Below are 25,222 nucleotides of genomic sequence, written 5' to 3'. Positions count from 1 at the left end.
CCCGCCGACCTGTGGGGTGGCTCCAGCTGCTGCACTGAGACCCCCCCCGCCCCCACACGTGCACACAGAAGAGAGCCGTCACCCAGGACAGAACTGGGAAGGAATTTAAGAAGAAAATGGGACAGACTGTGGTGATCATGGCAGGGCCTGGCCAGGCAAGCATACTGACCAGCCAACTGTTTACACGGGACCGGCTCTTTTTATCCCCTTACCCCTCTATTTTCCCACACTTGTTCCTTCCCAAATTGCCTAGCTCCATCCCTTTGCCCACTTTTGGTTCTTCCCCTAAACATCCTGTAATAAGCCTTGTGCAATCCCAAACTGCTCTTCCCCTGCATCCCACAATGTGTCCCACACCCCTAGGCAGCAGCCCCCCTCTCAGTCAGAAAGGTGCTCGGGGGTTTGACTCATCTTCATGGGTTTCACACCTGGACAAGGCTCTCCAGGGACAGCCCAGGCAGCAGCCCCCAGAGGATGTCCCTTCCTCCAAGCCCCTAATTTGGTTTCCTGGTCTGACATCATGCCCCTGTGCTCCTTCAGGCTTGGGGAAATGGGCCTTTGATGGGCTGAGGACAGGACATTATTTGGGCTCTTCTGCCTGTCACTGTGTCTCTGTTCTCCTTCATGGGTGTGCAGATGAGCTTCCATCACATAACCTACAGGTTTTCGTGAAATTAAGGTGTAGTAGTGTAGGAAATGCTCTATCTATAGCTGTATTAAAAAAAAAAAAAAGTATCTTTAGATGGTTCTGCTCCCCCCAACTCAAGAACAGTTCCTGTTATCTACTTCTGTCAGTTCATAAAGGAGATCATAATCACTACTTGATTCCCAGTATCTCATAGATAAACACTAAGGATAGATCTGAATGGAGAAGGTATACTCCCTGCCCCCTGCACTCCCCCCCCCCCCCCCCCCCCCCCAAACCAAACAAAAAAATCCCTATCCTTTGAACTGTCACTTCTGTTGGCATTGTTTAAAACTGTTTAATATCTTTGTAGTAGAACTCATTTCTGAAGGTCTACTGTTAAGTTTCCCCAAATGCTCCCTACAGGACATTTGTTAGCAGCCTTACCTAGAATACACCTTATCCTTTATTTAGAGTTATTAAATAGTCCTTTGGAGCAATGAGCAGATGTGCTGAGAATACTCAGTACTTCACCATCACTAAATATCGGGCAAGGTCGGAACTCAAAACTTTCTTACCTAACTACTGTTTTGGGGTAGAAGCTGGTGTCAAACATGCCTGATGTTTCTAGAAACTGTTGCTGATTGTCAATGATGAAGAAACTCTTTGCAGTCACTTACTTAGTGTTACATCAAAACTGGGAGGTGGGAATCACACCTACTTGTTGCTCTCTTAAGAAACATCTTCAGGATAGACTATATACTTCTTAAAAAGAAAAAAAAAATCCCATGCAGCCTTCAAGTGAGAAGGCCAAATTTAGTCTACTTGAACCATAATTGATGCAGTAATGGGAAGTGGTGCTGTCCCTCAGAAAGTCTCAGGCAGAGTCCCTCCTATACACACACAGATTCACTGACCATAAGTGCAAAGCATAGAATACAAGACAGTTGTGGCTTGTTCCATCTTCTTCCAGCAGTGGCACAAAACCTGTTGGTGCTCCTACAGTGAGCCTCTCAATCCATTTCATATTGGCTTAAATATAAGCCAAAGCTCAAAAAAAAAGCTTTTAAATCTGCTTTTGAATAGATGAGATATTTTAGCAAGATTTCTCTCCTCTCTACATAGTGGGACCTGTGCTATTCAAACAGACCAGGCATCATCGCCTATCAAGAGAGGGTTAGGGTAGAGGCAGCTCTCGCACACTCTGATTTGTGTTTCAGATCACAATTTTGACTAGCCAGTCTGGCAAAGAAATGGTAAAGCAGCTGGAAAAGAAGTTAAAAGATGTAGACCTTGTGTGTCTGCGAAGAATACAAGCCATTGAGGTTTTGAAGAGAGACTTTCTGGAGCCTGAGGATGTGGAACAGTGCATGCCAGCAGAAGAGCCCAGCAGCAGTGGTGAGTATAAGACAGACAAGGTACTCAGGGAAGTTACAGCTTTGGACAGCAGGACAACCACTAGTTCTTGCTTTGGTCCGATATATGCCACTCTCCTTTGTGCCATTTAGTGTCACTCATGTAAGTGGGAACTACTGTGCCTGGAGGAACAGCAAGAAGTTTGTACCACAGCACTTCTCCGGGGCTTTATCACATTTGGGTAAAATTAGCATATAGACTTCATGCATTACTGCATCTCTTGGTATTACCTAAAATTGACTTCATGTGCAATACAGCTTTATTGAGGGATTAAAGAGAAAAATGCATAGAGTTTATGGAAGTAACACACTCTCAGACACACATATACTACTGAACATCACCCTAGGCAATTGACCAGCTGATCAAAAGGTCCTTGGTGCAGGCAGAGGCAACCAGAATCCTTGAAGCAGGTAGTCAGGGAAGAGAGGAGCAGACAGACAGGCAGAAGGGAGGGGAGAAGAAGCAGGCAGGCCATTTACAGTTTCAATGACCCTACAGAGATAACCCACTCCTCCCCCTCACCAACTCAAGATCTTGTCCTTTTACAAGATGTTCGGTTTCTAGACAATTCTTAGTCTTTAGTCCTTTCCCCCAGGCTACATATTGCACAATGCTGGGAAGAGTTACTTTCCCAGACGAAGTCAGGTACACTTACCCTGTTGATTAGCTGTTTTTTGTCACTGATACTGTTCTTGCTTAGCTGCTACTTCTTTTCTCTATGCTTAGGGCAGGTTTTTTGTGAGCTCTTAAGGCTGTACTTCTTCAGTAACCAGTAATTGCACATCAATGAGTTCTTTGTAGCCCTGCAGCCTCCATTTTCCAATCCAAGCCTCCATTTCAAAGGCCTTTACTGCTGACACTTAAACCCCCCATCAACAAGACACACCTGGTACCAAGCTCTGGTTCACACAGCAAGTTCTAACAACGAGTTGATAACAAGCTTAAAAACCTGAGTCCTGATGCCTTGCAAAGTTAGTGTAAGACCTGTTACTAGCAATGACAGTATTGTTTTTACTGAGTGATGTTGGATGTTGTTGCCTTACCTGTCTCTAGCTGTCCTTTTCTGGTTGCAGTAGCAAATTTCTAGTCAATTGGTAGAGTAGGGGCTGGGAATGTTTAGGTGGATCGCAGATTCCCTTTTGCCCCATCCCTCACACACCTGGCCTCATGCTTCATCAGTGAAAGAGCAAGTACACCCCAGATCCTGAATGTTATTTTTCCTGGCCATATCTGTGAAGAACTCCTCCCTTAATCTGACTGAGTTTTCAGCAGTGAGAATGTAAGCTATAGTAATGAGAAATTCAGAAACAGAAATTCCTGTTAGCTCCTGTTTTGAGCCTTTTTGTTTCAAAGCAAAAGGCGCTGAACAGACTCTAAATAAACCAGTTTCAAAAGTCCAGTACCACAGCGGTTCGGTGGTAGAAGCCTGTACATTGCAATGCTGCTATAACTGCAACTTTCATTTCTGTATTTCATTTTACCTAACTTTCAAATCTGCTCAGTTATTTCAGCTCTTTCTCGAGGCTGATAAAATGACTGCTAAATAGCAGGAGTTTACACTGGTTTTCCCCCATCTGCAGCACAGCACTGACTAGGTGCATCTTGCTACAGATGATGACTGCTCTCCCTGCTGCCTCTGCATCCCACTAATCTGGTGGCAGACCAAATCAAACACTGAGTTGTATAATCAAGCACTTGGAGGAATATCAACCCTCTTATTACCCTTCAAAAACTTCCTGCCCTGAAGGGGTAGTCTCCCTCAATGAGTTATTCTCGATTCTGCCTGTTTGAAAACAGAGGCTTGAGGGAGAGTGCTCATCTCTGCAGGTAAAACTGCTCGGCTGGAGAAAGGGAGCGCCTTCTCTTTCTGACCAGCACTGTTACCACTAGCACTGGGAACAGTGAGTCCTAAGGAAGAGGTTCTGTCATTCTGATGTGACTTTAGAATTAATTTAATATGCCAAAACTGCGCCAAAACTGCACCAAACCTGCGAGTTACAAAACTGTGGAAGGAATCGTTGCCTACAGCTCCAAGGCTGAGGTATTCTTTAAAAGCACCGATCTTGCCCATAAGGGAAGAGGACAGTATTTTTGGTGGCTGCAAATGCTGGCTTCTCAAGTGAGGAGGATTATTGTCAGGACTTTGCATCGGGCTGGTGCTGCACAGAACCTTGCGGGGAAGCCTTGGAAAACTAGACACCACAGAACAGGAGATGTTTTGTGCATTTCGGTCACAAGACTGCTTTAAAGCATCCAAAACTCCACCATGTTGTTTTTAAAAGTGAAGTTCTGTAGCCCTTTCACCCAATAAATTGAGTGAAAACATCAATGGGGACACAAAGGCCATTGAAATTTCAGATGATGAAATTCTAATTTTCTGAGTCTTCTACTTATGAGAAGACTCAGATGATGTATTTGCTCTCTAAGAGGAGCACCAGGGAACGTGTAGCCCAAATAAGTTGAAAAAGGAGCCCAACTGATTTATGAAGAGGATTTTTTTTACCTGTTGGAGCTCCTTTTCTCTGTTTCTGGAAAAAAAAAATTTCATTGTATTAGAAAAAGTTACAGTAAAGAACGTTGAAATTGCAAGATCTAGCATGCAGGAAGTGCAAGAATTAGTGCTGTGTTCAACTGCAGCCCATCCCCCACTACAAAATAAACATTGTAATGCAGCACTTAATTATGAGGTTCATCCCACCGTGGATATTTCTTCCATTAGTTTGTTTAGTGGCTGTTTGAGCCTACTTACATTTTTAATATCCAGAGCATTGCTGTGACATTGCATCCTGCATTTATATTTGTAGCACATCGAAAAATGATCTCTTTTTAAATCCTCTGCCTGAGAAATTCATTTTGTGCCCTCTCTTATCTCAACTTATTGGAAGCAAATGACAATTTCCAATTTATTTTTTCTGTTACTGTTTTATACAGCTCTACCACAGAGCTCAGACATCTTAAAATGTTGTGAATCTGATTAACCTGAAAAAAATTAACCTATTTGTAATGGCTTTAGTAAATTGCTATCAAAATCTCTTCTGACCTGCTATAGGGCTTTAATGTTAGATTGCTAGAGTTTGAGCTCTTCTCTTGATTGGCTCTATCGTCCTCTTTTTGACGTCTTTTAACAGTTAATGGCCTCCATGTGTACCAATGAGAGTGGAAATATTTTCTGACTGGGTTTCATGAAAAGTCTTTGTACCATTGTAGGCTTCTGTCTCTTTCTGCTATTCCAGCTGCTGGGCCTCGTGTCTGCTTTGTAACGATCAGTTAGCTAGCCAAACTTCCTCGAAGTTCTTTCATCTCACTGTCCCAAATTTTCAAAAGGGATGGTTTAAATCTGGTCCCCAAATCAGGAAGCTCTCCTGTCCAATGCACCTTTTGACCAGACCACACATAGATTTTTTTTTATCCAACCATTCTGGGTATTACTTTCAAAACAGCCTTCCTGACAGGCAGGAGGGTAGGTAGGAGGCAGCTGTTACTGGTGTCTCTCCCTTCTTTCTTGTATGGGTGTTTCTTGGGTATGAAGGGGCTGGGTGCCTCCGTACCTGACTTCTGACAATCACTTTAGTAATCCTTACATGTTCTTCCCTAAGCCCAACGTTCTGCTTCTCTAGAACCTTCTGTTAAAACATACTTAAAATCAAGGTTTTGTTTCTCTCCTGACATAATATCCATGACTCCTGATTTCAAGGAGAACAGGAATATGTTGTTTTCCTAGCTTCACCCATCTTTCATAAATACATCTACCATCTGTCTGTAATGATCGACCTGGACCTTGGTAGAATAGACCAGAATGGTCTGTTTGGTGTTTCACCTTTCTTTCCCAGTTAACTTGGATGCATTAATCTTTTCTTTTTAATAGACTGCATGTCATATTTCCTCTGGGAGATAACTAACTCTCTTGGCCATTACACAACTGGAGTAAAGGATTTTTTGTTTTGTCTTTTAAATACTGACAGACTTCAAGAATACAACCTAATTTTGTTCCCTTCATAACATGGAGGTACGGTTTTATTAGATTTCTGAATCAAGCCCACAGTTTCTGGAGAATGAAGAACCTTTAGAAAGATATCTAGTTTTAAGGTAAAGAAATAAGGTGGAGAAGTCTGTTATAGACCAGCAACAGCCACCCATTAGGACAAATGCCAAGTCTGGAAGCAATGTGGACTGACTCTAACAATGAAGAGCTGTAGCTCTTGATTATTACTAGATTATTTTTTTTTTTTCACTCAAGGACCAAAGTTTTGTTACTGGCAGACTCCCTGAAAGGAAGTAACAGGTAAGTACTCAGGTATAACATTAGTGCAGTCAGGCGATTCTTTTGCATGCAACAGTAGTGCTGAGTTTTATTCTCTCCAAACCTCAAAAACAAGGTGGTAATTTCTTTTGCTATGTGTGGTTACACAATTTAAGGTGACACGAAAGTGAAATTTTAAGCACAGTTTGCAAAAATGTTTACAGTATGAGTTAAGTAGTGGTGAACATCATATGTTTAATTTCAGTAAATTTCTTTACTGAAAGAGTGGTTAAACATTGGGACAGGCTGCCCAGGGAAGTGGTGGAGTCCCCATCCCTGGAAGTATTTAAAAGACGTGTAGATGAGGCGCTTAGGGACATGGTTTAGTGGGCATGGTGGTGTTGGGTTGACGGTTGGACTCCATGATTTTAGAGGTCTTTTCCAACCTTAATGATTCTATGATTCTATGATATGTGTATTTAAACCAAACTGTATTAATTTAGCGACCTTCAAAATGGCACAGACTAAATATATTAAGAAAAGGCGGAAAAAAAATAAACTTACTGGAAATCCCATGCAGGATGTGGGATTTCCAAGAACAGCTGATGCTGAAACATGGAGTGATTGAATAGGAAACAAAGCATTGCCTTTATGTGCACTTTATTATGTTTTAATAGCACAGCATACTTCTCTCAAATGACATTTTGAAAAGCATCACAAAAGCTTGCTTTCAAAATGGAAGAAGTATCATAACAGCTTATTACATGATCTGAAAACATTTACTAAATCTGCTTCACTGAAGAAACCTGCAATAGCTAACAAAATTGTTTCAGCAAATATAGCAAGAGATGTTATATTGCTTGAGAACTACTAACCTGGTGTGATAGGGAGAAACAATCCCATGCTCTCTGATACTTATAACACAGTTGTTTTAAGACTTTGATAACAAAAATGAGATTATTGGACATATATACCTATATATAAAAGCCATACCACAAGAAAACAGTTAAATTAAGAATTAAGGAGATGGGAACTATGTTTATAAATCAAGTTTATGTTTAGATCTTCTGTGATCTTCTAAACATAGACGATCACTGGAATAAATGCAAGTGATTATTTTTTTCTTTTTTAGATAAAAGGATGTTTGGAAGCTCTGAGACTTGGTTAGCAATTATGTCTTGGTATTCAGGGCATACTGGAATGAAAGAAGTTGCCAAAATTCCCAGGAACAATTAAAATTGTAATGTAGTGTACTGTATAAGCCATTGTTATTGAAACAGTCCTAAATCCCTCTCCTCCATTCCTCCATCAAAATTGTTCGATATCAGGAAACTGGTCTGGGCTCACACTACCCTGGGAAAAGAAAAACTGAGCCTGTTTTCACTTAACTTGCAAATCTGTGCTATAGGGTCTATCATCTCTTTTCGTCTTTAAAGAAATCCTGTAGATCTGCAGACCATTTATGTGAGTAACAAACCTATATTGAGATATAGCTATGGGAATTAAATATTTAGCTTTTCTCCCTCCCCCTGCCCCAATCCTCTAAGGAATTTCAGAAGTGAAATTTAAGGACATAAGACAAATTCTAATTAATGAACATGAGGCAAAACCAGGGTTTGGGGCACGTTTGCGCAGTTGTTCCCTGTCTCTATGAAGCAGTCATCTTTGGCAAATACCAGATACACAGAAACAGCCTTGTTAAACTGGGCTTGTTAAATATCTGGTCAAGGCTTGAAGTTTCCATTTATGCAAGAAAAAATACCTATAGTGTGGAATATGCTGCTGAGTATCGTATTCAAGACAGACACTTGCACTGGGGAAAGCACAGACAGCAAGCTGGAGGTTTAGCCATTAAGGAGGTAGCAGCTGTGACACTTGGCTCAGGCTTTAGTGACACATGTCACTTGATTATCTTGTCAGATAAAATGGACTTGTATTCCATGATTTCAAAACATTCTTATGGACAATTCAGTGAGAAGCTTGCATTTTCTTCTTAGACTTCTATGGAGTATATGGTATTACCCTGCTTCCTTCTTTTGGATCTTCTGTTGGATGGTAAGACCTTCATAGAATCATAGAATAGTTTGGGTTGGAAGGGACGTCTAAAGGTCATCTAGTCCAACCCCCCTGCCGTGGGCGGGGACATCTTCAACTAGATCAGGTTGCTTAGAGCCCCGTCCAACCTGACCTGGAATGTTTCCAGGGATGGGGCATCCACCACCTCTCTGGGCAACCTGGGCCAGTGTTTCACCACCCTCAGCGTCAAAAATTTCTTCCTTCTATCTAATCTAAATCTACCTCCCTTTAGTTTAAAGCCATTCCCCCTTATCCTGTCACAACAGGCCCTGCTAAAAATTTTGCCGCCATCTTTTTTATAAGCCCCCTTTAAGTACTGATAGGCTGCAATAAGGTCTCCCTGAAGCCTTCTCTTCTCTAGGCTGAACAACCCCAACTCTCTCAGCCTTTCTTCATAGGAGAGGTGTGCCATCCCCCTGATCATTTTCGTGGCCCTCTTCTGGACCTGCTCCAACAGGACCGTGTCTTTCTTATGCTGAGGGCTCCAGACCTGGACACAGTACTCCAGGTGGGGTCTCACCAGAGCAGAGTAGAGGGGCAGAATCACCTCCCTCGACCTGCTGGCCACGGTGCTTTTGATGCAGCCCAGGATACAATTTGCCTTCTGGGCTGCGAGCGCACATTGCTGGCTCATGTCCAGCTTTTCATCCACCAGTACCCCCAAGTCCTTCTCAGCAGGGCTGCTCTTAATCCCCCACCGTACCCTACAGTGCAAGAAGTATCTGGCCCATTATGTCAGTTCTGCTGTGAGGTTAGCAATCTTTGATAAATGCACCAAGCAGATGCAGCCAGGAGCCTTTTCAAAGTGCTACAGCAAAATTCCCTGCAGTTCAGATGCCTGCCCTGTAATCCCAGGAGGCAGCTGCAGCCCACACAGATGTAAACCAGCTGTCTCAGGCCAAGTATTGCTCCTAACTGTGGCAGAACAGGGCTCAGCATAGGCTGCAGGGCAGCCTGAAGTCCAGTTAAGCACCTGTCCTTTGGCACTGGCACCAGCAGAGTTGAATTTTTCTCTTGCATATGCACAGCTACTTTAAATGTTAACTTAGGTGAGTCTACGCAAGCTGCAGTTTCAACTCTGGAATGTGCTTGGGGGCATAAGTTAAACGTCTAAGCACAAATTGTGTTGTTTAACTATTTCTGACTGCACCCCTCTTCTGCGCGCTGACACCCAGCCCAGTGCCATAGGCCTTGACATATCTCTTCACATGTGACCCTGTCCCTTCATTACATAGTTCCAAGAATTCATAGCTTCACACTGTGTGTCCAGCAAAACATTTTAATCTGCAACACTACATTGCTTCCAGAGAAAAGCTACCAAAATGAGAGATCAAAGCTGGCCACGAGCCGGGGTAGGCACAGTGCTCACTGCCCCGCCTGGCTCCTTCCACGTGTTGTATCCTCACCCACTTCACTTTCTTAGTTCACCAGTCCCTGTAGTTAACGTATTTCTCTCTTGTTTCTTTTTCAGCCCTTTTTGTCAAGGGAGGGTCTGGGACTTGTGGGGGATGGCTGCCCAGCCCAAGGGAAAACCAGTAGGAACAGAGCCCATCAGCTGGAGGTGCTCTGCTCAGAGTCCTTACTCCGTCCCACATTAAAATTTTTTGATGCTTTAATGCTCACTTCCCCTCTTGTCACCATCTGTTGTCCTCCACGATTATTTACTGTCTTCCTTCCTTTTCTTTGGCACCCCCCTGCCCTTGCCAGGGAAGCTCTTTGGACTTGTTAGAGTTAGGCCAATAGGGGAGACCAGTAGGAACAGAGACCATAAACAAATGCCCAGGAAAGACTAAGAAAAGGGTAACCGTATATGACACTTCCCCATGTACTCTCCCGATCTCTATTTTCAGCTCTGGGGCTTTCCTGGCTTTATATGATTTGTCTAATAAGCAACCTTTAATATAGCTCTGTCTTGGTTCCTCACTGAGAAGTAGCAAGTTTTTCTCTAGCTAGATCAGAAAGTCAATGTGATAAACAGCATGCCCTGTTGAGACAAAGGGGCAAATTCAGGAGTACAGAAAAAGCAATGGAGCCCTAGTATTTCTGAAGAAGGCTGAAACGGAACAGATGTTTATCAGATAGAAATGTAAAACTGCTCCTGATTCCAGAAGCTGCAGAGGACCAGGTATCATTGTTAGTGAAATTAGGTCCATTGAAGAAGATAGTCATCTTGCTATACTTTACTGTTCCTAATAGAGAAAGAACAGTTCTGAAAAACAGTCTTCAGCACCACAGCAGATGTCTAAAATAAAGAGATGGCTCACTAGACAGAACATCCAAACAACGCTGGGGAGAAGGGGAGTGGGGACTCACACTAGAGTTGTGCCTATCAACCGGGTATGCACTACTAGCTCAAGTCTTTGAGTATTTGCTGTCTTGGACAAGTCCCAGAGAAACACAATATTATGGCAAAAGAGTTGATGTGATTACCAGTCACGCAAACAGGAGGAGGGGGTATTTTTTAGCTCTCTGTACAGCATTACTGAGTCCAGTATTGGAATGTAGCATCCAAAAAACCAGAAGAGTGAATACATAGAAGGGCTTGGAAGTTATTAAGGGCCTGTAAAAATGCCTTGCAGTTAGACTTACACTTTGTTCTCTTTCATTTACCAGCTAGAAGACTAAGGGACCTGCTTATATTTCTTCTCGGCAGGGCTGCTCTCAATCCTTTCATCCCCCAGCCTGTATTGATACCGGGGGTTGCCCAAACCCAGGTGCAGGACCTTGTACATGGCCTTGTTAAACCTCATGAGGTTCACACAGGCCCACTTCTCGAGCTTCTTGAGCTTCAAGACTCAGACCATCTCATTGCCTTGCTTATACTGCAGCTACTGCAGTGAAATCCTAATCCACTGCAAGGGTTCCTACTGGACCTTTAATGAATGTTAGTAACACAGATGTGTTATTTTACTGTCACATAGTACTAGACTACATATCGCTTCTTCTAAAGCCAAGAAGATGTGGAGATGCAAAATCTGCATCCTAAGAAAGCATGAAGAGCAGTCTCCAGAGAGAAGCAGGACATTCCCTTCCACCAGAGTATCCTCCAGCATTGCTCCATGGGGGAGAAACTCATATTCCCATAACCATCAGAGAAGACTGGGGTAAGGCATGGTAGCAGTCTTAAGATACATTTTTAAAAGCTGCTACAAAACTAAGGGAGTAATCAGTTTATTACACAGATTTGGGAAGAACTAAAAAAAAAGGAATGAAATGTCCTTGCAGCCAAGGACAGTCAGACCAGACATTAAGAAGGAAAGGCTTTCAGTAGCAAGGACAGTGTGAAGGACCTCCCGTTGTAAGTAGGAGTTGATTCTACTTTGCTGCAGAGGCACAACCTACATGATCTCAATGCCTTCCTCAAGGCTGGAAGGTGGAGACAATTAGAAAGTATGTCCTGCTGTGATGGCCATACTACAAAAAGTGTGTTTGCAAGTTGCAGACCATTTGACGAATTACAGTCATTCTATTAGCCCTAGATGATTTGCCATGTACAGGAAGATTAATGAATTTCTGTCTTCTTTTTTTTTTTTTTTTTTGAATGTAGGAGCAGATGCATAATGTCATTTTTGCAAACTATAAATACTAACGCATAAGGAAAAGATTTCTCATTGCAGATGGATGTAGCACTGTATTTTAGTTCCTAGCTGGCCCGGTAAACACATTGGGGAAAAAAAGGCTATTTCTGCTATGTGCTCATCTTCTCAGAATACCTGTTTCACATCCTAGCTGTATGGTGACCCTATTAATGATACCAGTCTGTCTGTTCCTTCTGTGTTTACACATGGGTATATTACATCTTATGCATTTTGCAAATTGTTCATAAAATTCTTTTTTTTTTCACTTTTACCTATTTATTTATTTAATCTGCTAGACTTTATGCTCGCTTCTCAATTGGATGCACCTTTGAGTTATTATTTGGAGGTGTTTTGGGCTTTTTTGCAAGGGTTTAATCTTGTTTACGACCTCCCTAACTCTGCTGACCAGCCTACATTTCTTCATTCCTAAATGTTCTTGCTAGATCATATACATTTGCTCTGCACCTCCAACATGGTAGCTTAAATAATTGCTATGTCCTTGCAAACATTTTTAATTTGTCCTTATAATTTCTTTTTAACAAGTCGCTAAATTTTATGCATTTCACTTGTTTGAAATGAAATGTAATGGTGGTGGATAGTTTTGACTGTTGTTGTATCTGCAAGGATGTTCTACTGTGGGATTGCTGTGTTACCAAGCAGCACTTCAACAGTAATGTGTTGAAACATGTCCTGTGTGTTGGTCAGGTCCAGGTCAAGTTTTGCGTCTGTTCTTCTCAGGACTGTGACTAGCTGCTCCTTTAAACACACGCTGAGGTTGTTTAGCAATTTAGTCATGGAGCCATATTACAAACTAACGTTCATCTTCTGTATGAGTAGTACTTTTCCATCACAACTACAAAATTCCCTGTTAGTATAGCATTTCAGTTTTGCAGTCTCTGAGCTCTCATAGCATCACGTATCCAGTGTCCCTTGCTTAGGGAAAAGGAGGAAATGGTTTAAAATTGTGAGAAGAGTCTCTGAAGCCAGTGCTAAGATGACCGCAGCAGAGGATGGTTTGCATCAGTCACAACTAGTCCTCTGAAGACGGTAGTAGCCAATCCACCCACCCCATGTGATGAGAAGGTGAAGTTGGTGTGGCCTGTGGAGCAGCTCAGCTTCTAGCAATGTCCTTTTAAGAGGGCTGGCATCACAGTGCTGTGCTGTGATTTGCATGGTAATGGCTTCTGAAGCACTTCTTATGTGAAAGCACTTGAGGGACTAAGGAGGTATAGTGTAGTGGAAAATCCAAAAGAATGTTCTGTTCTATGGCTGAATATATTTGTGCTTTTTCACCTTTTTTTTCTTGCAGACATTGCAATCCTGGGAATGGACATCGATGTGCAAACCATAGAGGACAATGTCATCAGCTTGGAGATGCTGTTTAAAACATGGCTACATGACTACGGCACAGAGAGAGAACACCTCCAGCTCCTCCTTCCATCAGGAGGCTTCAGCCATGCCACTGCACCCAAGACCACCCTAAGTATTTAATTTTCTCTCCCCCTCTGCAGGGAGATCCTAAATCCCACAGCCTTAAAGATTAACCAGGGCTGTCCTATGGGCATGTTCCCTCCCATTTAGAGACCCAAGTAAGGTCTCTGCATGACTTTGAAAGCTGTCTGGAATTACTGTTGTCTCAGGCTGAAGAGGGTCCATTTGCTTAGAATACTTCTAGGTTGCTGCCATGTCCTGTGGCTGCTGATGCTGTAATTCATTTCCATTCTGCAGCAAAAATGTGCCTTTGAAGAGTATGTGAATTTATAGCCACTTGGTCAAGGTAAAAGGAGCCTTACATACTGAGAGCCAAGGACCTTCAGGCTCAGTTGTATAGCCCTAAAAATTGTGTTCCTTGTGTTTGATACTAAAAGTCTGTGCCAGAGCCACACTTAAATAAAGGCTGTCTTACAAAGGAACTTGGCTTGTATTTATATCTATTGATTTAGCACTAAAATAGCTAATGTTCTAGCTGGAGCTGCCAACAGTTATAATAATGCATGGGAAAATTTATAGGGACTATGTAATTTTTTTTCCTTTACTAGCCTAAGTCCAAATCTCTAATCCATCCTTGGATGAGTACTGAAAACACCAACAGCTACAGCAGACATAGGTGTTTCCTGTCAATTGTTGTTAACTGTATTGTCACCATTGCACTGCCATGGGAATCTGCACATGCAGTTCCGGCAACCCCCTTTCCATGCCTCTCCAATATGGTACCATATGCCATTCCAATATGGTACTCATGTGCAGCTTCCCATTGCCATCACAGCAGAAGCACACTTGTTTTGTTCTGGTGATCCACAGGCCAGTTCCAGACTGGAAGCAAAGCTTATAGAGAGTTGCTGGTGGCTTTTGCAGATATGCTCCACAGCAAGCAGATCAGAAAGCAAGCAGATCAGAAAGCCTGGTGTGACTTTTTATTTATGTAGTAGCTACCATAACAGCCTCCAGGCAATTACGATATTTTGTTAAACGTGGATTTTCCTTCATCATAACACTGAATTTCATATTTGATGCATTGCCTTATTATAGCTAGCAAGACAAACCAAGTTACACTGCAGTCAGGTTTTTTCACCTTCCCACACTCAAGAAATCTGTAGAAGGCCAGAGAAATTGTATGCAGCTATGTATCATATTATACAAGAGTTAGTGTCATCAGTGTGCTGGGTTTCTCCACAAACACAGATAGAAAAGCTGGCAGGAAATGTGTGGCCCTGAACCCAGTGTAGCATTGGGAAACGAGCTTCTGCTCCCTCTACAGCTGGCCACTCATCGCTAAAACTGAAACTTGCCTGCCCAGTTACCAACCAATCATTGTTTCATTAATGTGCCAAGCATCTGGTATTTTCCCTTGTGTGTAAAATGGGGATAGATTGTTGCCTTGTGTCACAGGCTTTAGCGTTGTTCTTCCCTTAATAGTTGCTGTTGCTAGAAAACATTAACTTAGTGTTTGTAAGTGCTTTGAGCATGTCAGGTGCTAAACATTGCCATTTCCAGCAATCTAAACCAATCTCCTTCTCCTAGTGTGCCTGAAGTGCGATTTGCAGGAGAGATTGCTCGACCCAGCTCTACTTTCTGGGATGGCTGATGGCACCATGAGAGCAGCAGATTTTAATTCACCCTGCCAGATGGCAGCCTGGCCAGCTACAGTGCTGTATAAACTCCGGGTTGTAAAGTAAGTGTTGTTACATGCTTTGCGCTTGGTAACTGGAAGGCTGGTATAATAGCAGCCTTCACTCTTTCTGTGCAATTTCAACTACGACCTAGTAACATCACCATAAAGTGCTGAGGGACTCAAAGGGCTAGTGAGCAAAATTCTGATGTAAGATACCCTAAACCCCCATAACTCAGTGTTACGGAACAGCACATCCCACACATGCAGACAGGAGCACAGAGTCAAAAATGGTGTTACCATGACACTAGCACTTTATGAGCTAACATCATAGGTGTTATTCATGCAACAGTTGTTTCCCTCCAGTGTGAAGTTCTGTAGATTGCAGCCATTGCTCCATATATAATTCTGCTGTTCTCTCACTACCTAATGAGGCCACAGCAATTAATTGGATGTCAGAGCCTGAGCTAACTAGCTGACTAGTAGTAAAGAAGCAAGCAAAGCCTCATAGTGCTGTGTGACTTCACGAAAGAATTTACTCGCTTTCCCATCAGCAGTCTATGGCTGGTAAGCACAGAGCATAACAAGAGTGATGCTCTCTAATCTTTTCTGAGGTTTATTTATAGGAAAAATTTTGTGTAATTTCTGAACTATACAGTTGTTCTTAAAATGATTCTCATCCTGTCAGTAGCTGAAGAGCACTCAGTAATTGTGCATAAATGGCCCACAGTCAAAGCACTGAAGCTACTTAATAATGCCCTGTCACGAAGCAAGTGTGCGCTATGGACAGGCAATGTCAAACACTGTAACGTCTGTAGTGGTGTTTGTGGTGGGATGTTGGCTCTGTGCAGGAGTAGAGCACGTGTCAGTTTAAGTGAAGGATAACCATGATCCAGTAAAAATCACTTAGGAAGAGAGATGATTGCCCGGGTGAGTTATTGCCCAAGAGCCCAGATTAACAATCTGTTTTGTATACAAAATGCAAATGCATGAAGACTGGATTTGCTTCTTGGCATGCTCTTGTCAACACAGATACAAGGAAATCTGGTAATCAGCAAGAAAGCCTCTTTTCACTGCAATTGGACTTTTCTGCAAGGTTTCATAGTGACAGGCCACAGCAATACAGACATTAAGTGCTTGTAGTGGTATTGCAGCTGATACTCCCATAGTCACTTGAGCTAGTAATCTCCTGGTAGAGTCTTCTTGCTGGTTTCACGTTGGCTGTGCTTCATTAACATGAGCTGTATATTTGCAGGGCTCTGAAGTCTGAAGGGGTCTGTGAGTCTGTACTGTATGGCCTGCCCTTCATCATCAAGCCCACAAGCTGCTGGCAGCTAGACTGGGATGAACTGGAAACAAACCAGCACAGCTTCCATGCTCTATGTCATAGTCTTCTGGTGAGTGTGTGAGAATTGCAGTCTCATGGGGAGGAATTGCCATAGAAAGGAATAGTTAGTGCATATCTAGTAAGATCTGTCTAGCCTGCACAAGAAAACATGTTTCAAAAGCTGCAGCTTCATCTCATGGGCCAGAGTTGGGCTTGTAAATCCTTCCAGCCAATGCATCCACTGGAGACGCTACAGCACATCAAACCTTAGAGAAGACTCTATAGCCTATCAGAAATCCAGTGTTTGGACATATGAAGTGCAAAAGTCAGGGTTGGAGTTAGATGTACATCTTTAACTGCGAAAATAATTAACCAAGGCTTGGGACGTGGAGGACTTTCCATTACTGACAAGTCGTAAAGCAAAATTGGATGTTTTTCTTAAGAATTGTCTTGCATTCAATTAAAAAAAAAAAACCAAACAACATACTATCTTCAACCATAATGCACAATAGTGTTCTTATTCTGATGTGTATGAATGTCTGCTCCTGAACCCAGCAGCCCCTACAGTGAAAGTGCTGAAGGAAGTGGCTATTGCCCATTGTTCACATTGGGTTTGGCTTTTGCCATTTAGAAAAGGAAGTGGATGCTTTTGGCCAAACGTGAGCCACAGAACACTAGTCCAAACTGGAACATCGTGGTGCATTCCTACTACATCATTGTCCCTTCTGACTCTGCCACTCTACTTGTCAAAGCAGTCGCCATGAGAGAGCTCTTGCTGCCATCAACCTTCCCAGCCCTCCTTGCTGAACATCCTGAGAGAGTGCATGGCCTTATAGAGGTAAGTCATTGACAGCCCTGCACAAATATCTGTGGAAAGGATCCCAGTTGTACAAGCAGGGATCAGAGTAATGACCAGCCTTTATGCACAGGACATGCAGTTGCTGCTGAAGATGTATCTATCTCCCTCATTGCTGGGGAACATGGATCTCCTCAGACTGCAGAGAGAGGTGCTTTAGGCATAAGATAAACCAATATACAAAGTACCTCTGTTTCTTCCAATAGATTCAGGCTTCTGCATTTCCTATTGTGCACCCATATGTTCTTCTCCTGAGTTGTTTGCCTCTGCTTCAGGTGATGCCAGGAAGGGCAGAGCCCTCACTATAGGTCTTAGCAGATGAGTAGAGGAGGAAACAGCTGTGAAAATGTCTAGTGACAGCTGGAATATGAGGGAGCACTCCAAAATTTCTTCCCAGCAGCCAATATATCCTACAGCTTTCTTCATGGACAGCAAATGCCTGGCCTTTGGAGCAATGTTCCAGTCTGTTGCGGGGAGGGGGAAGACGCCTTATGAAGCAGAGAGTTGAGGGTGACAGTGCCCAGAACGGGTACTCCAGCTTGTTGGCTGATTCTGGGCATGGGGGAGGATAGGACTGCATCCTGCAAGGGAATGCTTAAATCCATTAAGACCTGGTTGCAGATGCCTCTTGTTCTATACACAGCTAAGAATGGTCCTTGTGGGTAGCAGCACAGCCAAAGATCCCTTCTCCCATCACTGCAGGGTGGCATGGAGCGTCTGTAACACTCATGCCTGCAAAAAAAGCCCTTGACACTAAACCCCCCAAAAAAGCCCAAGCAAACCCCACAGCCTCTACCTGTCACATCTCATAACCACTAGGTTCTTTCTTCTGTCTGAGCAGAGTGCCCTGAACAGCTTGGAAGTGGAAGTTGCTTATAACCCCTTGCACCTAAAAAGCAATCTCTACAAATACCTGAAGAGTATGTTGTACAAACCTCTGCACAGGCAGCAGGCCCAGCCCAGGGACCAGCGACCAGAGCGGCATCAACCCAAGCAGGTATGTCTCTTGCCTTCGACCAGCCTAGATAGTCTCTGTTCTGCCCTTCTGGTCTGCTTCCTGCAGATACCCTAGTGGTACAGGGAAGGCAGCATATGGCAGGGACAACATTCACTTGCAGCTGGCAGAGCAGAGGGATGGGCATAGCATAAGCTCATGCAATTGAGGAGAGGGATGCTGAACAGCTGGCACCTGCAGACACAGTGGGACAGTGCACTATTGGACAAGCCAGCACCTCCTTCCACAAAGTACATTCGTATTTTGTCCCTGTATTGCAGCATCAGAGCAGAGTGAAAGCCACGGTGGCACCCCTTCTGATGGCTCCTTCTCCTGTCCAAGTGTTCAGACCAGCAGGGGTAAGGAGAGATTCCTGTGAGCGCTCCCTGCTCCCCAAAGAGTATGACGAGTTCCTGCAGTGAACCCCAGGGCACTGCTTGAGCCTGCTCACATGCAGTCATGGCTTGGCTTCTTGCTCGGCTGCCAAGCCTTACGCACTGGGCCAGAAGTGATCGGGCAAGACACTAAGCTTGGCCTTTGTCAGACAGGCACTTCCCATTGTTTGTTCCTCCTTGTTGTTTTATGGTTTTGTTAGTCACCAAGTCAGTCTGCAGGAAGCCCACTACTCCGGGGCCCTCTGTCCAGAGATTCAGCTATCCCCTGCAACACCCCATATTTCCCATTCTTGTCAGTACACATCACCAGCATGCCTCAAATTTTGGTTTCTGAGACTAGGCTAGTACAGACCACAAACCACAGATTGCTGTCAGCGGGTGCAGAAAAGCTGCAAGCAGGGCAGTGAGGAAGTCAGACAGATAGGTAAAGTAGGCAGTAACATCAGGCTGCCCTCAGGGTGTTTGAATAGGCATAAAACAAGGCTTTTGAATTTAATCTTAAAGCTCAGAATGCTGCCCTCCTGAGAGCAGCACTACCCATGATGATGCCGATTCGCTTGCTTCCATAATTGGTCTCACTGTCCAACTCCCAAGCTCATGAAGGGGTTTGTAGCAAGTGCCAAGCCAGTCATAATGCCCTGGCTGGCTCCTACACAGTGACAGCTCACCACAGCTGGAGCTGCAGCACAGCACCATTCTCCCAGCCAACTGCTCCTTGGATGCTCTCCTCCTTATGGCCCGTCTGTGCCTATGGGACTGTCCTGCAAGCCAACACAGCAAGTACTTTTTGGCAGGGTTCAGAAGATGGGGGGACTTGGCCTGGAGCTTTCCAGAGAGCTTCTGCCCAGTGCTTGCACAGGTGCTAGCCTGTTTTTCAGTGCAGACATACGACAGCTGCCCCTGGCAGGGCAGGAGCTGAGGGCAGCTCGACTGAGCCAAGGTGGGGGTGGTTTCACTGGGCTTCCTGGATGCAGAGCACCATCAGCGGTTTGTGTTCTACTTACTTCATTCTGACAAGCTGTTTTCAAAATAAAGTTATCCACCATAATGTTCACTTACTGCCTGTAGTTTATAATGTGTACTGTATGCAGCAATCCCAGCACTGACCTGTACTTCCTGAGAAACAGCTGCAGTTGACCAAGGGCACAATGCAAACACCATGCTCCTGGGGGGACTGCTACAGCAGGAGAGCGGAGCCACCAGAGCCATCTCTTTTCCCTGGGATCCCAGCTCAGTAACAGGCCTTGCTAGCCACCCAGGGCATGGATCTGCTCTTCCCATGCCCTGGCAGCACTCCATGCCTGACAGGAGGCTGCACCTCAGACAGTTGCTTGGGGTAAGATGTCAAGGGCAGGTACCTTGAGGACAGGGCAGACACCCCTGCAGGCACAGGGATGTGGGTTTGTTAGGGTGTGCAAGCTGGTGGCTAACCCCTGCCTGTCTCTAACAAGCTCACAGTGTGAGAAACTGGGGAAGGAGCAGTAGCAAAGGGCAGTAATGCACCTACACATGGCCCAGCCTGGGGCATGCAAATGAGACAACAATATGAAAATGACAAAATTGGGCAGATTGGGGGGGGGGACAACAACAGGGGATTAGCTTGACTGAACTGATGATGCAGGTAGAAATTACTTTGGCAACCATATCATAAATACCAAACTGGGGTACAAAAATCAACAAAACACCTTGCCGATGGGAATGGGTAAACAAAAAAGGGCTTGTGATTTATTGTTGATAGAGGGAAGCTGCTAAAGGGGAAACTTGGGAAGAGGGAAAAGGGACTGTAAGGGGAAGCAAATCACAAAATTGGGGCTGTTTGGGGGTCCCTGTTGAAAAGTCTGATCACCACAGTGTGAAGCAGGGCAATAACTGTGCTATTGCTCTGACCAGCTCTTGACAGCCAGACGGAACTTGGGTGCTTTCCCCAATGCCAGTGTGAGAACGGATATCCTGGCAGAACGGTTGTCTCATGCCTGCACCATGCTAGGCCCTAGAGGGGAGGAGGTAGCAGTTATAAAAGGACATAATCTTTCAGAACAGGAAACAGAAAAAGGTAGCCCCAAGGGGAAGAGGTTGGCTGGGTTTTGAGCAGGTCCCAAGTAATTTTCTCCTGGTAAAAACTGCCACCTGGCCTACAGAGACCAAGACTTCTGCTTCTGTTGCATCCCAGCTGTGGCTGCTAGACCAGTACTGACATTTCTCAGCTAATCTGGGGCATGGGCTTTTAGCAGAGAACAGGGAGGCACACATGCTGTCCTCACATGAGGAAGTCTGATATCCAAAGAACTTCCCATGCACCACCCAATCTGTCCCATAGCACCTGGACTGGGAAGAAGAAGCTTCTGCCCAGAAGCGAGCAAAGCTGCTTGTCCAGGACCATTTCTGCACTGTAAGAAAATGGGCAGAGCGAGCAGCCAAGCGTAAGCCATGCATCTCCAAGCACCTCAACAAAGCCTTGTTCAAGACTGGCTGGCAGGATACCATTTTCCAAGTACACAGACTGAACTCAGCCATGGCACACAACCACTGTGATGTGCCACGGCTGTGTCTGAGCTGCACCCAGCTGCTTCACTGTTCAACACATGGAAATTAGTTGTAAGGAGACAGTGGAAGTGAGGCAAAGGAAAGAAGGAGGGACATGATGATCAGGGGTCTGGAGCACCTCTCATATGAGGACAGGCTGAGTTGGGGTTGTTTAGCCTAGAGAAGAGAAGCATCCAAGGAGACGTTATAGCAGCCTTCCAGTACTTAAAGGGGGCCTACAGGAAAGATGTAGTGATAGGATGAGAGGTAACAGTTTTAAACTGAAAGAGGGTAGATTTAGACTAGATTAGGAAGAAATTCTTTACTGTGAGGGTTGAGAAACACCAGAACAGGTTGCCCAGAGCAGCTGTGGATGACCCCTCCCTGGAACTGTTCAAGGCCAGGTTGAATGGGGCTTTGAGCAACCTGATCTAGTAGAAGGTATCCCTGCCCATGGCAGGGGTGTGGAACTAGATCATCTTTAAGGTCAATTCCAACCCAAAACTATTCTGTGATTCTATGAAGGCAGACAGAAGAAATCCTAATCTAGGCTGAATCCAGAAAGATCATCTCCTGGTCCTAAAGTCAGGGCTCATTGCAGACTTTCGCTTTGGCCAAAGGCTCACTCTACATTTACCTTATTTCTTATGCTTTCCCAAAGCATCTATTACACCCTGAACTGCTGCCAGAAAGGAGATAAGGTGAAGCACAGAGCAGCAGTCTGAGCAAGATGGCAGGTCTGGTCCACAACACTGAGCCAGAAAAGAATGGATTGTCTCTCCTGATTAGCAGAGACTAAGAGCCTTCCCTGCTGCACGTATATTTCTGTTGTGTGGCAGGGTGCATAAATAAAGCAGGCCATGTGTAGGAGCATTTCTCCTGTCTTCCGCACTTACGTCTTAGTCGCAAATTGGCTGTTACGAGAGATTATGTCATTGCTGAAGCAAGAAAAATAAATATCCTTTCCTCCCAGCCAAGAGGAGTGCAGGGCTGTGCAGGGACCCCTGGTCTGGCACAGATGCTGGAGCATTTTCCTTCCTCACCGTCACCCTCTTTAGTGAAAGCTGGGTCAGCCACTTTGCATGTCCGCCACTATCAGCTCCACAGGATGGAGCTGACACAGTGCACTGAGATACAGTGACCACAGTGATGGAAATGCACAAATACCCATGGCTGTATGGAAGGGAGAGTCCTGGGGCTCTGCTCCTGGGAGGCTGCTCTTCATCATTTAAATCATGGAGCCTCACACTGGAGTCACAAGCAAGGATTATGGGCAGGTGGCCTGGGCCCCCTGCCAAGCAATGCCCAGAGCTCTTCTCTGGAGCAGGCGGGCAGAACTGCTCTTGGGATGCGTACATGGACCCACCATAGACAGGATGGGACCACCCAGCAGCCAACCATGAGCAGCAAATGCCTGCTGCTCGTGCCTCTCATCCCAGGCAGGAACAGCCTCAGCCTCCTTCAGATTCCCAAAGCCCCTTAGGCTTCTTCCCTCCTCCTGCAGCAAAACCCCAGTGGGGAAGAGGACCCATCACAGGAGGACAGCCACAAATTGGTCCTGGCTACAGCTGTACTGTATTGTTACAGGACTGAGGCTTCCCCCCTGCAACTTGGGCATCAGACAAATGCCCAGAGCTCACTGCCTCATCACCATCTCACCAGTCTGGGGACCTGAACCTGATCCTCCAGATTTCCCCAATGGTTTGTGGCTCCCTGGGTCTGAGCTGGGGCTGCGGAAGTCATGCTTAGTCCTCTGCATAGGTACATCATAGTGCTGCTTGACAGCTGGCTGTTTTGCTGCTGTCTACATCAACAGGCTGGTAAACCTGGAGAAGTCATCAGTAGCCCCGTCCAGACTCGGGGACAGCCAATGCCAGGGTACATGGTCTAGCCGCGCACAGAAGGGACATAAAATCTCTCAAAACCATTACCAGCACCAAAAGGACAATCTGTTTTTCCCCTGCATAGGTTTCTGCCCAAGGCTAGCCACACAGCAATCGCAGCCAAACCCCTGGCCTCAGACCACACAGCAGGGATCACAGTTTTTGCCATTAAAGTCAATGGGATCCAGACTGGGCCATCCCAGGCCTTTCAGGAACAGCTGGGAGTCAGGGGAAAATCAGCAGAGAGCTGGGGAAGGAGAGATCCTGTGACTAATCAACAGTCCCCGAGGTGCAGCAGAGAGGCCATCACAACATTTTGTGCCCTGATCAGCACATAAAGGTACCTGCAAGCCTGACTCTATCCCTTAATCCCCTGGCATCAGGGCATCGTAGCCTCAGCTGAACCTGGCACATGCTTTTTCTCACAGTTTCTTCTTAGCTCAGTAGCTCTGGCACAGACACAAATGTGCCACCATATGAACACTGCTCAGCTGGGCCGCCCTGCCCCGCAGCACTGCACCAGCATCTCCCCATCCGTACGCCTGACAGCCCAGACATGCCACAGGCAAACATTTCATTCTGAGACATACAGATTTTAATATTAAAATAATTTTGTATAAAAATACTTTTGGAGACTGATGGCAAGCAGTCTTCCATGCAGTCTTCCATCCCAGCCCTGCGGCCTGATCAGAGAGGGAGCCAGAGCAGAGCCAGAGCAGCAGGCACAGGGCAACACAGCTAGCCCTCCTGTGATCAGGAGGTGGCAGTGGAGCCAGCTCCAGAGCCAGAGAAGCTCGCTGGCACCTGCACCAGCCACAGCTCTCTTGCTCTTGCTGTGGAAAGAGCCCGCAGGAAAATGCAGCCCCTCAGCGCTGGTGAGCAAGTGGGGCTCTGCCTGACCCAGAACAGTCCCCAGCCCCAAGCCACCCTCAGGACCTGTGGAGGACAGCAGCTGGCACCGCTTACAAATGGGCCTGGTGGCCCCCCCAGTCCTTCCCAGGCAGGTACAGAGCAGCAGCACACTATATCTCTCCTAAGTCCTCGTAGACAGGCGACAAGCTGCACTCATCCACAGACTGCTCCTTCTTCTGCACGTGCTGGGGCTTCACCACCTGGCTGTACAGCACTTCCACGTTGTTGTTGTTGCTGCTGTTGAGGCTGGGTTTGACGACTGCCTTCTCAGGGGCAGTGTTCCCCCGCCGCCTGCCAGGGTCCCCGCTCTTCTCAGCACCTTTAGGGATAAAGGCTGCCTGGGGCTTGGGGGCAGGCACCGGCTTGGGGCCCTTGGCCTTGGCCTGGAAGGCAGGTACCGAGTAGTCATCAGTGCTGGGGTTGTAGGGATACTCATAGCCACCCCTGCTGTCATGGCCCTGGGTGCGCCAGGCCTCGCCCGTGGGCCGCGCTTCATCATAGATGCAGGTGGGGGGGGGCAGCGAGCGGGGAGCACGACCCTCAGGCTCGTCATAGATGTGTTCCCTCTGCCCAGACACCGTGGGGGCCTGGCTGCATCCCTCAGCCCGGACCTGCTCATACATGCCCGAGTACAGCAGCACCGGCAACCGGAGCTTCGTCTCATCCAAGGCACCACTGGGTGCCTTGGCCCCGCTCATGGGCTTGCTGTCTATGGGGTCCGAGTATAGTGGGTCCAACCAGGGCCGGAAGCTCTTCACTGAGTCCAGGGGCTCTGAGTATACGCTAGATGGGTCCTCGGCCGGCAGCACGGCGCAGGGCACCTTTGGCAGAGGGGAGCGTGGGGGTGTGCTTGGGACCGCGGGCTTGGCCTGTGGCACAGGCAGCTCTGGCAGAGTCCGGGTTTTCAGCAGAGATGTGGCATCTCTCTCCTCTGCTGCCGCAGTGGGCCTGGGCACCAGCCCTGCTTTGGGTGCCAGGGTGTCATCCCCTTCCGCAGGCAGCTCCAGGCTCAGGGAGTCAGCCAGGGCCTGGCGGATCAGCACCATGCTGGGGCTGTCCGAATCCAGCGAGTCACAGCTTTGCCGGTTCTCCTCCACCTGTGCTTTCTGCTCCCGGATGGAGGCTTCCACCAGGCGGAAGATCTCGTTGCCCTGCTTGGTCTCAAAGGTGAAGTTCCCTGGGCCGGAGTCGCAGCGCCTGCCAGCTTCAAAGGAGAACATCACCTGCAGGGGAAGGGGAAGGGTCACATCCTGCCCAGCACCTGCCGACCCAGCGCATACTGAAGGCT

General features: G+C 46.0%; 2 protein-coding genes across 2 annotated transcripts in view; one reads left to right on the top strand and one right to left on the bottom strand.

Moving 5' to 3' along the window:
* The window catches only part of M1AP (meiosis 1 associated protein), a 31,247-nt gene extending 13,688 nt beyond the window's left edge, over positions 1–17,559 (top strand). The window contains exons 3-8 of the mRNA XM_009330262.1: positions 1,846–2,023; positions 13,245–13,418; positions 14,957–15,107; positions 16,300–16,441; positions 17,003–17,341; positions 17,373–17,559. Of these exons, the coding sequence (XP_009328537.1) occupies positions 1,846–2,023; positions 13,245–13,418; positions 14,957–15,107; positions 16,300–16,441; positions 17,003–17,221 (864 nt within the window). The 3' untranslated portion in view covers positions 17,222–17,341; positions 17,373–17,559. The remainder of the gene's footprint in view (positions 1–1,845; positions 2,024–13,244; positions 13,419–14,956; positions 15,108–16,299; positions 16,442–17,002; positions 17,342–17,372) is intronic.
* Positions 17,560–23,996: 6,437 nt separating this feature from the next.
* The window catches only part of DOK1 (docking protein 1, 62kDa (downstream of tyrosine kinase 1)), a 3,400-nt gene continuing 2,174 nt past the window's right edge, over positions 23,997–25,222 (bottom strand). The window contains exon 3 of the mRNA XM_009330261.1: positions 23,997–25,157. Coding sequence (XP_009328536.1) covers positions 24,045–25,157 — 1,113 coding nt within the window. The 3' untranslated portion in view covers positions 23,997–24,044. The remainder of the gene's footprint in view (positions 25,158–25,222) is intronic.

Source organism: Pygoscelis adeliae, unplaced genomic scaffold (assembly GCF_000699105.1).
Source record: "Pygoscelis adeliae isolate BGI_AS28 unplaced genomic scaffold, ASM69910v1 Scaffold438, whole genome shotgun sequence".
In the NCBI taxonomy this organism is placed as follows: Eukaryota; Metazoa; Chordata; class Aves; order Sphenisciformes; family Spheniscidae; genus Pygoscelis; species Pygoscelis adeliae.
Note: the sequence above shows the minus strand (reverse complement) of the source record. Positions and strands in the feature narration are given on the sequence as shown.